The 16,364-nt window shown below is 37.1% G+C and overlaps 1 protein-coding gene across 2 annotated transcripts in view; it reads right to left on the bottom strand.

Annotated features, from left to right (window-relative positions):
- Positions 1-3,944: 3,944 nt before the first annotated feature.
- egh (beta-1,4-mannosyltransferase egh) overlaps positions 3,945-16,364 on the bottom strand; it is an 88,711-nt gene continuing 76,291 nt past the window's right edge. For both annotated transcript variants that reach the window (XM_083143900.1, XM_083143903.1), the window contains exon 3: positions 3,945-8,037. In XM_083143900.1, coding sequence (XP_083000026.1) covers positions 7,465-8,037 — 573 coding nt within the window. In that variant the 3' untranslated portion in view covers positions 3,945-7,464. The remainder of the gene's footprint in view (positions 8,038-16,364) is intronic.

Below are 16,364 nucleotides of genomic sequence, written 5' to 3'. Positions count from 1 at the left end.
TGGTACCCATGGGCGACCTTGGGAACAGATGTAACTGTTTTGTAATTCTTTTTTTCTTTTTTAAAAAAAAAGTCGCAAGCAATTTTTCAAAATATTTATATGTACATGTTGTTAATTAGTTGAGTTATTCCTTAAAATTTCATAAATTTTTCTCTAATTGGAGATTTGTAAATTGCCCTAGACGCTTAACTATGGCCACCTACCTTACTTAATTATTAGATTGCACAAAGGATTGCATTTAAAGGAAGAGGTTATCATTAAAAATGTTTATTATAAACAATTTGTATCTGCACAGTACAGTTTATTTTTCACACAATATAAAATTTATTATGCATGTGTTTGTTTTTTTAAAAAATGAAACATCCTTGGAAGTTTCTGTATGTGATGTCACTACTTCAGCAAAGATTTAGTGAAATGTTAAAAGCCACATATTAAAATGTTGATATTTGTGACTAACATTCTTTTCAGTTTGAATTTGTACATTAAAATTTACATTACATGGTAATAAGCTAAGAAAATACACTTCCTAATACTTTACCAACTACAGATTTGTTTTCCAACAAGAGTCAACTATGATTAAGATCAAAAACACTTCCATGCAACAGATATGAATACTGAATAACTTTATGTGAATGATAAACTACACTTAGTTTTCCTCAAGTGATCATTAATAACACATGGTAACAGGACTTCGCATGGCGGTGGATGGAAAAATTGCTCCCAGTCAATATGTATATAGTATATATTTACACATATATATACTTTATGACAATTTCAAATAGCTACAAGCTGCCAGTGTGAAATAACACAGACTAAGTATAAGTAGACTTTGTTATTTCACCTTCTGGTGTATTAGAAAGCTACAATTAACACACACTAGATTGCTATGCCCTACATGACATTCATATTTGTACAAAATATTTCAGTTATTCATGACTGCTAATGCTCCTACTTCTGGAGAATGAATTTTCTTCTACAGGAATAAAGTTTCTGTATAAAACTGACTAACATGCAATGGCTGATCACATTTTCAATAATTAATTTGAATTGCTGATAACTGTACACACACTTTGTCTCATTCCGCTTATAAATTTTGCATGTTGTTGTTGCAGAAGTTAATGTCAGGTAACACCTTTACAACTTCAGCATTTGCCACAGACTTGCTTTAATATTAAAATACTCTACAATAGTTGCTACTTCAAATCTTCAAATTACGAAATGCTATTTTCATACTAGCAATGACTGCTCTCACCCATGTATATATGGACAAAAACAATAACAAAAAAAAAAAAAACTGTCATAACTATTCAATGGAAGATATTTACACATTTTGAGAAATCGATTTAATCGTTACTCAGGTAAACAAACATGTTCAAAATAAAGTATAACATAGCCTAAATGCATATTGTTTGTTCCTGCACTATTACAGTTTAGAATGCAATAAAACTCTAAATACTAGTGGCTCAGAAATAATAATAATTTATGTTCTTTTTATTATTGCTTTTACGAAAACATGTGTTTAACATTTCATATTACTTGTGTCTATTCTTTCTCTGGTACCTACATATGGAGGAAGGAAATATAAGTGAAAGCACAAGCATCATTTCACATTTTACACTCATTTATACTTTCTTGGAAGCTTGTTCAGAAAGCACAATAGATACATACTACTCTAGGATATAAATTATTTTCAGTCTATGTACAGTATATGAATCTGCCACCTAATGTCAAAATATAATTTAAAAACAAAAACAATATTCTGAAGCTACCATGAAGAATGGTCAATTTTATCTTTCTGGTCATTCTCCAATATCACTGTTACTGTTTCTACATTGAAAAAATAATATACAGGATGGGAAATAACCTTTTGCTAGGGGTCTGCAGAAAAACTGTGTTAACATGGAGTCATTTGAAGTGTGGTGTGTTAAAGTAGGCTTTTTTCTGTGTTTCAGGAATAAATTCCAAGATGGCGAATCTATTGTGTGACAGTGAGGAACAGCGAGTTGTCGATCGGATAAGAGCCAATGCATTTCAAAGTGGCATTGACTTCTTCAGCAGTTCTGAATGGCCGGGTGCATCACCGGACCTGAATGCAGCTGAGCACTTTGGGGCTATTCTGAAGGATGCAGTTGAGTCCTTGATGACAGTGGAACGTGGACCGGACCGCTATTCCCGGGCAACACTCCATGCACATCTGGAACAAGTCCTCCGTGACATGGAATGGAATCCGGACTTGTTTGCAAATCTTCTGAGCTCCTACCTTGATAGACTTGTGCTGCGAGAGAAGCAAACGGCGGACATACTAACTTTTAATTGTGTTTTTGTAACCACAAATGTCATAGTAAACATTTGGTATTATCATAATTTCTTAATTGTTGTTACTTCTTACTGTGGACCCCTAGCAAAAGGTTATTCCCACCCAGTATTGTAACACAAGGTACTGTCTTACACATACTATTCATATGGATGTGTTGTTTATATTAAATAGCAAACAAATAAAATTATTATTCTTCATGAGAACACACTCAACTTCAATGACAAATAACCTGGTATGCTAGCTGTCACCTGAGGTCAATATTTAGAAGACTTAAATTTGATTTTTATCTGCAGAAAGAGCAATAAAGCAGTGAATACAAATTCTTCTTTTTATAAATTAGTGCATTTTGATGAATAACTCAATGAGGGAAGAAAAATAATATTGGTCTATGACCAATGAATGATATCAATATTTCAGACAAAATCACAAAAGTAGTACATATATTACAGATTAACATTTCTGTTGAAGAAACAGCTCTTACTTTAATATAACTATTACATCAACATAATTTGAACAAATAGTTACACATTTAATTTAAAAAATTAAGTTTATGTAAATATGAATACTATTTAAATTTAATCTAATTTAATTGAAATAACTACCATTCTCTGCACTTCTTAATTGATAACATTACAGAACATGAATTATTGATATTCCAGCAAAAAAAAGAAGCAAAATTAGATTGATTATTAATAATCCACTGCTTTAAACAAACTGCATGCCTTTAGCAAAAACAATGTCAAGTACACAAAAAATGCCAAGCACGTTGGTATATTTATAAAAATATTAAATGAGATTGGAAGGGCCACAATTATATTAAAAAAATAATACCTGAAGTACACATACCATTTCTGCTTTTCATTTGGAATTGTATTCTATTGCTTTGATTTAATGGGGGAAATTACTAAGATGGAAAATCTTACCAAGATGGAAAATCTAAGTTCCAGTTTACAAAAAGCAAATTATCTGTACTGCTACTCTAAAAAAAGAGGTGATATACTAAAATACTTTGTTAACAACTGTAACATTTCTCGGCATTAATTTGAATTGAAGAATGGATCCGAAAATAAATCAATAAATAATCCAATAATTATCAATTATTTGTAACTGCAGGTTATAGAGCACCAGATTTTGTGTTCTTTATTCAATGACAGGTTAACTACAAAAATAACTGTCGTGTCAACAGTGTCAATTTCATACCCACATTTATTTTACATTTAAATACATCAAGTATGCATTGTACACATATATAATATGTGTATATGTGTGTGAGTGTGTTTGTATGCACAAAGATCCTGTGATGTTATAGAACTATTGCCTTGTCCCAGTAGCCATAAGGGAGAAGAATGAGTAAGTGAAGACAATGGAAATGACAGTAAAACTACATGGAAGTCTTCCCAGTATCAATAACAATATAAAAAACATCAGCTATGTCTAAATTAAAAGGTTCTCAAAGTACGAATTTGAGTATAAGTGTATAACTAATATGACAGCACTACTATTTCAAAGCATTCTACATAAAGAAGAACAAAAAATGATAATGTTCAGGTGTTGAATTGTATTTGAACTATCATATACAATTTTGTAGGTTCTGCTTGTATACAAAATTGCATTCTCAAACAAGTGGAAATAAATAAAGAGAAAACAAGCAATTCCATTCAGCAGAATTTAACAAATTTCAAGTCTAATGGCAGATCATAGTAAAAAGAATAACCTTAGATGACACATTAAAAAAATTATGACTGGAAGAATGGTATACTAACAGCATGAAACATTTCTTACTCAAGTGAGGAACATGCCAATATTTAGAAAATACAATGTTATTTGTAACTAAATATTCAAATAATCCACTGTCTGAATGCAGAACGTTGCAATCTTATAAGCAGACACTCGGTAATTGCAATAAGGCAGTGAGAGAAATCAAAATGTTTTCAATAATGCTTTCATGGGAGGAAAAAAAAGTACATCAGCACACTCAAAAGTAACATCAATATGCAAAAAGAAACTTTTAGATTTGATTCAATATTATGACAATGTACGGGGGGGGCGACGACGACGACTTCAAAAACAGACAAGTTCTGGTGCTTATATTACCTCATTACTTGCTTTCTTGTTATAACTAGTAATGTTAGCATTATGTGGAATGTATGCCCATGCAAAACAAAGTAGTGACACCACAAACAAGTTATGTTCGTTGTCCAAACAATCATGTATAATAAATCATACAATAGCCCATATCATGATTTACCACTTGGGGTTTCTATTCAATTTAAAGCAAGAGCCATAGCTCAAACAGAGAAATCATACTTCAGTACACTACTTCTTTTCTTGTCACGAATTCAATATTTGTACATGTGCTCTTCTTGCTAACTGTGCTCTTCTTGCTAACATGCATTGTTTATTATTCGATCAAAGCACATATGAAATAATTAGAAAGAAGAAAAACGCATACAAATTACTGTGCAGGATAACAATGTGATCTGAAGTGGATTGAATTTTGAGGATAAAATTCTAAAAGTTTGTCATAACAATTATGTTCTTTATTTGGAAAAAGACAGATAAATTCAAATTATATCAATATATCAGTAATTTAGACCCTACACAAAAATGAGTAACATTAATCAACTACACTCGTTTGTTATTACTTTTTGAACACTTTAAACACTCATCATTAAGCATATGCATTATGTCCTTGATATTTATGCCAGTAAATATCTAAAACCCAAGAGTTTCTTAGCCTGCCAAATTTTTTTCTTTTCTTTCTGAAATGTGAACTTGTTTGAAAATCAAGGTAAATGATGTGAGATTTGAAAAACTGCATTGCAATAAAGTTTTACAAAAAGTGAAAAAGAAGAAAGCACAACATTAAATCAATTTCTTTTGAAAACATCACATTACATAATAATACTAACATTCAAATGAGAAACTGATCTGAATTTTTTGATCAACCTTTGGTATCACAACTGTGTAGCTATGGTATTACCATTTAGACTGACTACAATTATGTAACTTATTGCATGATGAGAAACAAAGTATTATGCAAAATTATAAAGAATTATAGGTGCTGTTGAAACAAACTGGTATCACACTGGATTTCTAACCTATTTATATTTTCCAAATTAGTTGCTCAATAAAGCTATCTAAAGTTAGACGCTACCTAAAAGGATAACCATACTTAATACAGTCAAATATTGATGTATTCAGCAATGTACACTTGACTGGAGAATCAAGGTTAAAGAGCACTCTGACAACACAAGCTCACCTGATCTGAAAACAGCTTGTAGCAATCCAATGCATAAATTTGGTGCACATGTAGTAACATTTATTGTTCATGTAAGTATACTTTTAAAAGGTTTCTGATGCAAGATTATTGTCCTGTATTTGAGTGTGGTATAGCAAGAGGATTATAAAAATAAATTTCATAAATCATTTTAAAAATCTGATGTAGACCGATCACAGTTTTCTCATGAATAAGTAGGGTGCATGTACTGTATTAAGTCTCAAGTTTCCTAGTCAATTACTAGAGTAACATAACATTAGAATTTGAGTAACATCAGATATATACAGATATGCATTAATTTTCAATGTTCATTTACTATTCTGAAGACAAATTTTATTCCTTCTGTGTTATGAACTTGAGGGTACATTAACAATTCTTTGCAATTGGCCATGTTACAGCAATAGTAATTTTCTCAATCTTGAATTTTCTTCTATGGTATGATTATTAGTAGCTCGTGAAAAATGAATCCGATTGGCATTTGAACATCAAGAAAATGAAACCATTCCACAAAAGGAATGGATTGTTCATGACAAACAACAATTTAGTATCATATTTTCTCACCAAATTTTGCAGTAAATTAAAGCAGTTTCTCTTTAACAATTGTGTCTGTGACCATGTAAATATTTACTCCTACATACATACATTAATGACATTTTTAATTTGGCAATAATAACTTCAGCAAGAACAAAACGAATTCACAATTAGCTGCAAGTTATCAATCATATAAATAACCACACACCAGTTTGCTTGTATAATGAATTAATCATAGAATTCACTATTTCGAGGAATGCTACTATCTTTACTTTTGAAAAATACTATATACAGTACATAAATCTTAGAATCATCCAATCAAGTTACACTGCTGAAGCTTTGAAAACAAGTTGAGACACAAAAGTAATAAGCTACCACAATTGAATACTAAGATATTGAACAAGTTTCTTAACAATTAATTGGAACAAAATACCTCCAAACATCAAGAGATCATACAAATGAATTATCTACAAATACAAGGAGCAGTTGTTAAATGTAGACAAATAGGCCTGTCAGGAAGAACCTAACAATGCAAATACTACTAGATTTCAATTTCACATTATGTAATTAAACTACCTTATAGAATAGCGGGAAAATTATTAATATGATAACTATGTTGAGAATGGTTCAATCTTTCAGTACACACAAATTATTTATAAGTTCTCAAACCTCAATATGAGATAATATAATAGACTGAACCTGGTAAACAACTTCTACAGTCATGCCTGTGAATGTGATGTCAAATTATAAACATGAATTCTACATTGGGATGGGTAAGTAAAATGCACACTGCACATGCACAATACAATATTGTTTAAAATATTATTTTCAATACTTACCAACAAGAACCATGAATTGTAATCATAAAGATTCTCAAAAATTACATAGTTAAGTAACATTATGCTGCAACAAGATGAATCACATTTTGTTCCTTCTGTATGACATTCTACATGCTAGTAAAAACCATTTGAACTAACGGTTACATAACATCGCACAGCACAGAAGCACACATTTTGATCTTTGGAATCCATTTGAAACTACTGCAGATATGGAAAGGATAAAAGAGAGAGAGAGAGAGAGCAAGAGATCATTGTGGGACTTACAAGGAAAAATATCCATTCCTTATCTTGTATTTTCTTCATTTATCCTATTTTCTTAAGCATAACAATACCCCACAGAATCCTCTAGTCAATTCTCTACCTCAATAATCTTACTCATAAATTAGCCACTAACACAGCCATACAAGCAGTCACACTACAACAACAGGTGTAGCTCCCCTCCACAAAAAGTGCAAAATAGTTGCATGACTAACATAATTGACTGGAACACTATTAGATCAGACATTAATTGGTGGCCTAATCTCTTTGCTTACCACGTAGAAACGATGTTTATTTCCAAAAAGTCCCCATATGACAGCAGTGTTCTCTATTAGAACGTTGATAGGAATAGTGCACAACGCACCACAGATGCACATTAGGAATCGCAGCATGCCAAATCGATAGAGTGAGAAAGACTTCACCACACCAAAAACATACATGTATATATTAACAGCTCCGATGAAGGCACATAGGAAGTCTATCAAAGGTGGGCAAGGTATAGGGCACAAAGCTGCCAGTACCACATTGGACGTGGACAGAGGCATTGTGATCCACGAATAACACGAAATGGCAAGGAGAAACTTGTTTCGCACTGGAATGGCAGGAGAATGCACCACCAACAGAATTCCTTGAATCCAGCGTTTGCGCTGCTGCACAAAATCCCAAAGAGTGAATGGAGACTTCTCCCACATCTCGCCTTCCACGAAGTTGAAAGAGTAACCTTCCTTGTACGCCATCATCGCGAAAAAACAATCCTCTGCGATAGAGCCATTTAGTCCATTATCGAACGACACCTTCCTCTCAGCTCCCACCTGAAAGCCAAAAAAGGAAAACGGTGCATTAAGATCCTTCTTTTCAAAACATAGTGCATGACAATACAATTCACATATGGTTGGTTCCTTCACCATTTGACAAAAGGAAAGTTACGTCAAAATTGTCTTTAATTCTACTTTATGCTCAGATAGGCTAATTGAGGCTAGACCTGCAGTTTCAAGTGGGATCGGAAGCAGTGTGTAATTTTCCTCCACCGGGAATCGAATCCGGGACGCTTTGATTACAAGGAGACAGCATTGCCACTGCTCAATCCGTGAGGTCTAGAAATATATTATGTGTTTTTTTAAATTACATTAATTGACATTATCCATTGTCCAGATTACCTTTACTTATTCTTACACTACGTTAGCATACTGGATCAAGAGTAATTCACAGGCCAATCCGTGGGTTCGGTTATGCCTCAGCAAAAACGAGGGCAGAGGTGCACTCTCGAACTCCAGTAGATAAAGAAAGGTTAAACTAAACGGATACTGCCTTATTAAAATTCCATGGTAATAATAATAATCATAATAAAAAGAACAATGAAAACTAGCATTCAGACTAGCACTTGAGTATTTATCTTTTTTCTTTCGTAAAGATTTAGAAAAACATACATAATTTAATACTTTAGTGATCACGTTTATGTTTGAAAGCTCATACGTTTGTGTGCGCACAAATTAAGTTCCACAATGTTCTAAATTGGAAATATCTGTGAAGCAGAGGAGGAAGGTAAACCAATGGGCAAATCCAATTCCTTCGTACTTTCCGGAAACAGCACCGCAGGCATTCGTAGGAAATATTTACCTTCCAGATCCTAAAAATTACTTCGTGCGTAGGCGCTTGCTGTAAACAACTAGGGATGATACAATGCATCGACATCTTACTTGTTGAAGTTAAGATAACCTATAGCTTACATTGGACATTTACACTTTACATAAACCATTCTAAAACGAACTCTAATTCAGTTCGAGGAAAGGTAAGCTGTTTAGTGAAGAGCCATTGTGTAAAAACCGCACATATTTTCACTTCAGCTGTTCCTATAGGAATAAGACCTAAAAATAGTCTTGTTAAGCAGCAGAACGAAGAGAGTCTGTTTTCAGAGCGTGTTGCCACTTAACTGTACCACTATAAATTGTTTTAATAAGTTAACAAGATCCTAAAATTTTGTTACTTTTTGAGTAAGCATTCCCCCAATAACTTCTTTCGAAGCATTGCAGTATTTTACAAATAAACCACGGACCACCTTAAAATATCTTCTGCTGCTGCCGACTCACAGGACTTTAATATTTAAATCGGGATTAATTGCAGAAACTTGTATTCTGAGTTCTGACTACATTTACCAAACGATTTCTATACATACTTAAAAAAAAAAAATCGAGAATAGACTGATTGATTGATTTTATTTTACTTCGCCTTTTGTGCCTCTTGGCTAATTTTCGAAGATGGGGATGGGTGATGAAATTGATGAATGGACATTCACAAACAACCATGCCCGAGCGGGATTCGAACCAGGGACCCTTGGCGTCGCCGCGCGATGTGCTAGCCACTCAGCCACAGGGCCCGGCTAAATCGAGAATAGAGAGCCACTTTTTAACACAAATATATCGTTGCAAATGGCATCAATACCTTCAAAGCCGTCATTGATAGTTCCGGATAGCCTTCTTGTAAGTGAACCCAGAAATTTCGGAAGGCTTTTCCTGGCTGATTTCTGACAATATGAAATGTGAAATTTTATATTGCGAACTTTTCTACATAAATATCTCTAACATTAATGAAAATGATCCAAACAGTCATGTTTCAACTCCAACATATTACTTCACAGTATTGTTCTCAAACATTCACGGTAAAAACCCTTAACATTTCTTGGGCCTCCTTGATGGCGTAGTTGTCACGACGTCGCCTTGTAATCAAGGGGTCCCGGATTCGATACCTGGTGGAGGGTACATTAGTAGTTCGGATCTCACTTTAAACTGTAGGCCCAGTTCCAATTAGCCATGGAAAGGTATAGCGGCCCTCTAGGGCTCCACGGACCACGTTTATATAAGTTTTGCAGCAATTACCTCCTTCCTCACACTCAAAAATTTACAACCGGAGACGGGGGATTAGCCAGAAAGTGGCAGAAAAGCGACGTAAGATAACGAAATCAATCAACGCTTTTACAAGATTAAGCGGAAAGCTTTCATGTACAGATATTGCCACGACGACGAATACAAGCGAAGTGTATTGTTTCGTTGGATTTTCCTTATTTAACTTCGCTCTTCTTTCTCTTTTTGCCAATCGCGACGAAGAGGTAGAGTGAAATTAACGAATGGACGCTCATAAAATTTTTTAAAAAAAATCGATAACGGGACTCGAACCAGGGAACGTCGGTGATCGACGCCTAAAGCGCTCGACCTCCGCGCCAGGTCTATTGCTCATTTGACACCATGATGCCCACAGAGGTCTCATCGGCATCTCGTTTGGTTGACGCAACAAGACACCAGCTTCTGGCAGAGATGCTACTGCGCTCTTAGAAACCCTTCGCTGTTAACGCTCAGCACAAATGAGCTCAAAGTACGGGAACAGCACGCAATAAAACAAGCCATGCATATGATGCGATTCAAAGCGCCAGAGCCTCTTTAGCCTGCACGCAGAATGAAACGCGAGAAGGAGAGGGCGCCCAAAATTGTTCGCCACTTGCCACGGTTACCGACAAAGTTAATAAATTCTAAGTTCTACACTCACATTAGGTATTAAATCATGACCATTTATCAATTTAAGGTCTCCTTTGGTATAATTGTTTTATTATAGCCGAAAACACTTTTAGTCCATCTTCTAATTCAGTAGCCTTCATGTGTTAACATTCCGGCAAGTTTTCTACACCTTTCAGACAAAAGATCAGATGGCATGTCTTTATGCTTACTAATATCATAAAATAAATTGAAAATTTCCTATGATGTTTAAGCTGCTCAAATCTTTCTCTTAGAGCTAAAATAATCGTCTAGGACCTGGTAATACAAATCAACTTTGTACAGTTTTTGTGGATCTTCAACAGTTTCATCATACTGAAACTGCTTCTTTCGATTTCGGACCTGTACAGTGTTTGTTGCCTATCTTTGGATCGTCTATATCTAAATTCGATGCCAATTCTTTCTCATCAACCGGGACTCGCAGGTCGCCGACGCCTCCACGAGTGTAGGGAGGGAGGCCCTGCCACGCTGCCAAGTGGCGTCTAAGAAACTTTGAAATTTTTCATCACTCCTGCTTTTTTTGAAAGCACTGATATGTTTTCAAGAAATCATCTAAGAGCATCTAACACATCGTAGATTAATGTTTTGAAGACATTTGCTCATTACATTACGTGGAGTTAAAAAGTCCTACCAGATAACTGGTGAGCAAAGGAATGTAAAGCCACACAACTGCTTGCAATACACTGAGCCTCATTTGCGACCATTTGAACAGTTTTATTGTCGCCAATTATTTGAAGGAGCGCATCATGGACCTCTCCCATTAAGGCATCGAATCTGCTTTTCCACCTTGTGGCACTCAGTGGTTTTAAAGTGAGACAGACTACTGATATGTTCCTTCAAAACTGTGGATTGAAGTGGATTCAAGTTTTCAATAGGCATATTTTTTTCCTCCTCTTCAAATTTTGCCGCCCTGAAAATTTGCTGCTCTGCAGGGGCACGGTTCGATCCCACCCCCTTTTCCGTCGGCCCTGGCTTACACCACCTCCAACAAACTCTCCTTGGCAGATTTCCGTAATGGAAAAATGATTTCTCCTACCTAGGTATATTTCTCTCGGTGCATTTGGGATCGTGCCCAGTCAGTCTGTCCCTCCCTCAACTCGACGGGAGGATGTCTACGAGGGACGATGAATGATCCACATTTGTCGAAATTACATCCCTGATTCCTTTTTTTCCTTTTCAGCATGAAGGTCCTACTTTCTCAAGCAAGGTAGTCATTCTTGCTCTAAAGCTCATGAGCGGAAGCACATTCTCACTAATTTACAGCCGTGAGAAAATGCTGCCGGAAAAAACCAAAACAGTGAATTGTGGACGAAAGAAGGGTGTGATGTTATATGAGACGACCATTACCAAGAAAGTTTATTTATTTTGACAATTTTTTATCTTTTTTTTACCTTGGCTTAATCGCGACAATGAGGATGATCTGATGAAGTGGACGACGAGACAAACACAATGATACATCAATGTATTGACCAGGATTCGAACATGGGAACCCCACGCAACGAAGGCTGGCGAGAAACCTTTTGGAAAGAGCAAGGAATCCATACTTCCCCTACAGGTTTGTTTTTGCCCCGACCTGGCTGTGAGAGTTCCTTTGCGTGCGCCCCTTCATCAGCATCAACTGATTATTCATCTCGGTTATCGTGATCAGCCTAAACAGGCAGAAAAGCTGTGCAAAATAAGAAAAATACAAAATAAAAAAGCGTTCATAAACAGGAAAAGTCGGCTCTGTGATCGAGCGCGTAAAGTGGTGGACTTTCGATTTCGCCACCGAAGTTCCCTGGATCGAGTTCCGGCCTGAGCATAGGTGTTCTTTGAGCGTATCCGTCCCTTCAACAATTGCATCTTATCACTCACCCTCATCGCCGCGATTAACCAAAATGCGTCGCTAGGTAACAAAAATACACAATACCAATGAACAAGAAAAAAATGATTTACTGATTGAATGGGTTATTTTAATAATTGTTTTTCTGCCACTTTAGGCTAATCGCGACGTTGAGGATGAGTGATGATGAAACTGATGAAGGGACATTCGCAGACAACCCATGCCCGGATTCGAACACGGGACTCCTGGCCTCGTAGCGCGCTGTGGTAAGCACTATGCCACCGAGATCGGCGAACAGGAAAAGACAAAAGAAGCTCAAACAATAAATTCAATAATTCGAGACTTCTCCAGTAGCTGCAACACGGGTCGTGCCTTGCCACAAGTAGAGAAATCGATGAAGAACGAAGTGTTGGAAAAGAGAAAACTTATTTTCGACAAGAGATAAGAAGAAAAAAAAAACAATTTTACAATGGGAGGCTGAGGTCTGAGAATCTTGGGAATATTCTGGGGTCGCGTGCTCTTCGCTGCGGGGAAAGGAGAATGAGACAAGTTTTCCTTGTATTGTGAGCCACGCGAAGACATGAGTCACTAATAGTGAAATCTCTTACGCACCCGATCACGTGACGGAATGCCGCGTGGGAATGATGAGCCTGTTATCGCTCCCGCTTTATTTGTACCCGCCGCATACGTGTTGCTGCTTGGGCTGGGCAAGGCACGTTCCTATCCTCGCTTGGGACTGGTATCGCGCGTCTGGCGTAGCAATGCAGTTACCGCATTGGGGTCTCCCTCCCTCCTGCAGCACCGTCCTTGCAGCGAGGAAGTCAGCCAGGAAAACAGCACGGAATTGAAACTGGCTCCTCACTACGGGGATGAATTCAAAGTTGATTGATTGATTTGGTGTTTCAAGTCCACTTTATGCACAGTAAGGCTAAACGGGACTGGACCTACAGTTTAAAGTAAGATCCGAACCACTATGTGCCTCCACTGGGTATCAAACCCGGGACCCCTTGACTATAAGGCAAAGATGTTACCAATGTTCCATCGGGGATGCGATTTATTCAAAATGTTCGAACTTTATGGTTGGAAAGGGCTGGAGAGGTTGGTTTTGGGAATATGTGGTTTCATTCTTGCATTAACCCTATCACCATTGTTTATTTCTTTCTACTGCCGTTAGAACATTGTAAGGTGAGGTAAGGTAAAGGCACTCGTTACACATTGATTGATTGGTTTGGTTTATTTTTACTTCGCTCTTCTGCCACTTTTGGCTATTCGCTGAGATGAGTTGATGATATGATTAAATTGATGAAGGGACATCTACATAAGTCACCCATGCGTAGGCTGGGATTCACATAAAACACCTGTGCCTAAGCTGAGATTTGAACCTGGGACCCCGAGCGTTGTAGCCCGCTGTGCTCACTCCCATTGGACACAGCAACATGCCGGGTAGGAATAGCAGGGAGAGGTGGATACAGGACCCCACACATTCACAATCTAGCTCATTTGTGGGTGTGATGTGATCACAACCACGCTCCGGCCGCCTTTGCTCGCAGGTACCCATTTATTAGAGGCTGGGTGAACCGCAGAGCAGCTCCATGCAGCAACATTGCTGCGAAAATTCCCATCCGAGATCACCCACCTCGGAAATCGAACCCGGGTCTCCTGCAGACGCCCTACCGACTTCACCACCGTGACGTCGCTTTACTACCTCTTCGCTTAATCGCGAGGATGAAGATGAACAAACTGATGATGGGGAAAACACAATAATAATACACCCACGTCTTGACCAGGGTTCGAACCTAAGACCATTCCTCTAACTAGGTTACCCTAGTAGAGCCGATACGTAACAGAACTTAGTTTATGCTTTCTAATAAAGCGACGATATACATATTTAAATTTGTCGCGATGATCCTGAGAGACTGGATTAATCTTGCTAAGGATAAGGACATTTAGAAGATTATGCTGCAGCGGTAACAAACTTCATGTTTAGGAATGCCAAAGCGTTAGTATGCGAGTAAAAGTTCTTGATAAGGGGACGGTGGAGGGTGTGACCCATTCTTATATTAATCTGTACGCAGACAATTCATTTTGTTTGGGGCAGGATGGTTAACGTTATGCAAACTACACAACTAAATCACCAGATGCCCACGAGTCTCGATTTGCGATTCCCAAATTCTCCCGCATTCCAAAATCGGTCGCCGTCCCTCTGATTCAATATATGCAACAAAATTAGACAAATTTGCAAGTTGTCTTCTATTCTCTTGAGATATAGTGTAGAAATGATTACACTACTAAACAATGGAGAGAAAAAAAAAGAGACATGCTCCGACCAGTTTTAACCTTGCATGAACTGACTACCAATTCAACCATAAATACGACCATTTAAGCATCGCACAAGCAATTCGTCTCCCTTTATATACAATAGAGGAAAAGTTATTATTCTTTCCAATCGGTGTACGAAGCAATTAGTGCAAGGATTGGCACTGTCAAGGCATGACCATTTCAAATCGTTCAACAGTTATGTGAAAGTGCTACGCATAACGGTGAGTAAGCTCTTACAATGCGGGTGGAACACGGTGTTGACAATATGCAACACCTTACAAGCGATGGCGTCGCAAACTCTCCATAACATTCTCATTGCGATCGGCTCGGTATTGTAATTGTTGAGTATCGGGCTCTGGCGTCTGGATTCACAGAACTGTATTGTGTGCTGCCATGTGTGTTTATGATTGCTCTTTCATTAATTTCATCTCACTACCACTTATTAATCCCATCTTCGCGATTGGTCAAAAAAATGGCAGAAAAGCGAAGTAAAATTAATTAGTTTAATAAATCAATCGAAAGGTATCTTCCTCTTCCCCACTCTCTCTCATATATGCCTATATCATTTGCCTATAAGAGATTAATCGATATGAAATTTTTGCCCATGCCAATAAAGTACTGATATAAAACTTAACTTTCAGATTCAAAATGGCAAATCATTCTCGAATACGAACGGTTCTTTAACTGTCTTATGAAATGGACGTTACAGGTGATTGCAACGGGTTTTGACTTTGACAACGACTATCACATTTAGACACGAAATTACATGCAAACTGGGATGGAATCGGCATTAAGAAAAAATACACATAATCAGGTGCAAGCTCGCCCACTGAGTCGGAAGCAGAACGTGATGTTGCGGAAGTTTTAATATCGGCACACTTATAATTTTACGTACGTTTTCGAAAGGTCTCACTGAAGAGGTAAGTTAACCAGCGGCAATCTATTCCTTCACACTTGACTCTTGTGTGCTGTGCTCCTTTTGCAGACCATTCAACGATGAAAAAAAATTGATACTTTAAGGGGCGCCGAAACGGGGGTGGCCAGGGGGGGGTCCGGGCCCCCACGAACTTCACTTGGACCCCCTTGTAAGAGGCCCAATGTATAAGTGTCAACATACTGGAATAAATTATTTCTGTGATGAAAATTCCATAAATTAATTGAGGATTCTGGGTGCGAACATTTTAGATTCTCACTTCCTCAGTTTTCTAATTCGAATTATTTCTTGTATTTATGATTATAAAACTTTTGCGTACAAAGAAGCGGGAAATTACGCAGGATTCTCTTCTGAAATGGGCATGTAAAAATGTGGAGTCTGTCGCCCAACCGAGTCTTTGTAGTGTCCAACATGCATCTGCGTTCACCCCACTTCAGAATTTCTTCTTTGGAGCACACAGTGAATTTAGAAACAAACGTATGATATATATGTAATCAAAATATAGTTTATTTCTTGTCCAGC

This window comes from Lepisma saccharinum, chromosome 1 (assembly GCF_977018435.1).
Source record: "Lepisma saccharinum chromosome 1, izLepSacc3.1, whole genome shotgun sequence".
NCBI classification, from domain to species: domain Eukaryota; kingdom Metazoa; phylum Arthropoda; class Insecta; order Zygentoma; family Lepismatidae; genus Lepisma; species Lepisma saccharinum.
Note: the sequence above shows the minus strand (reverse complement) of the source record. Positions and strands in the feature narration are given on the sequence as shown.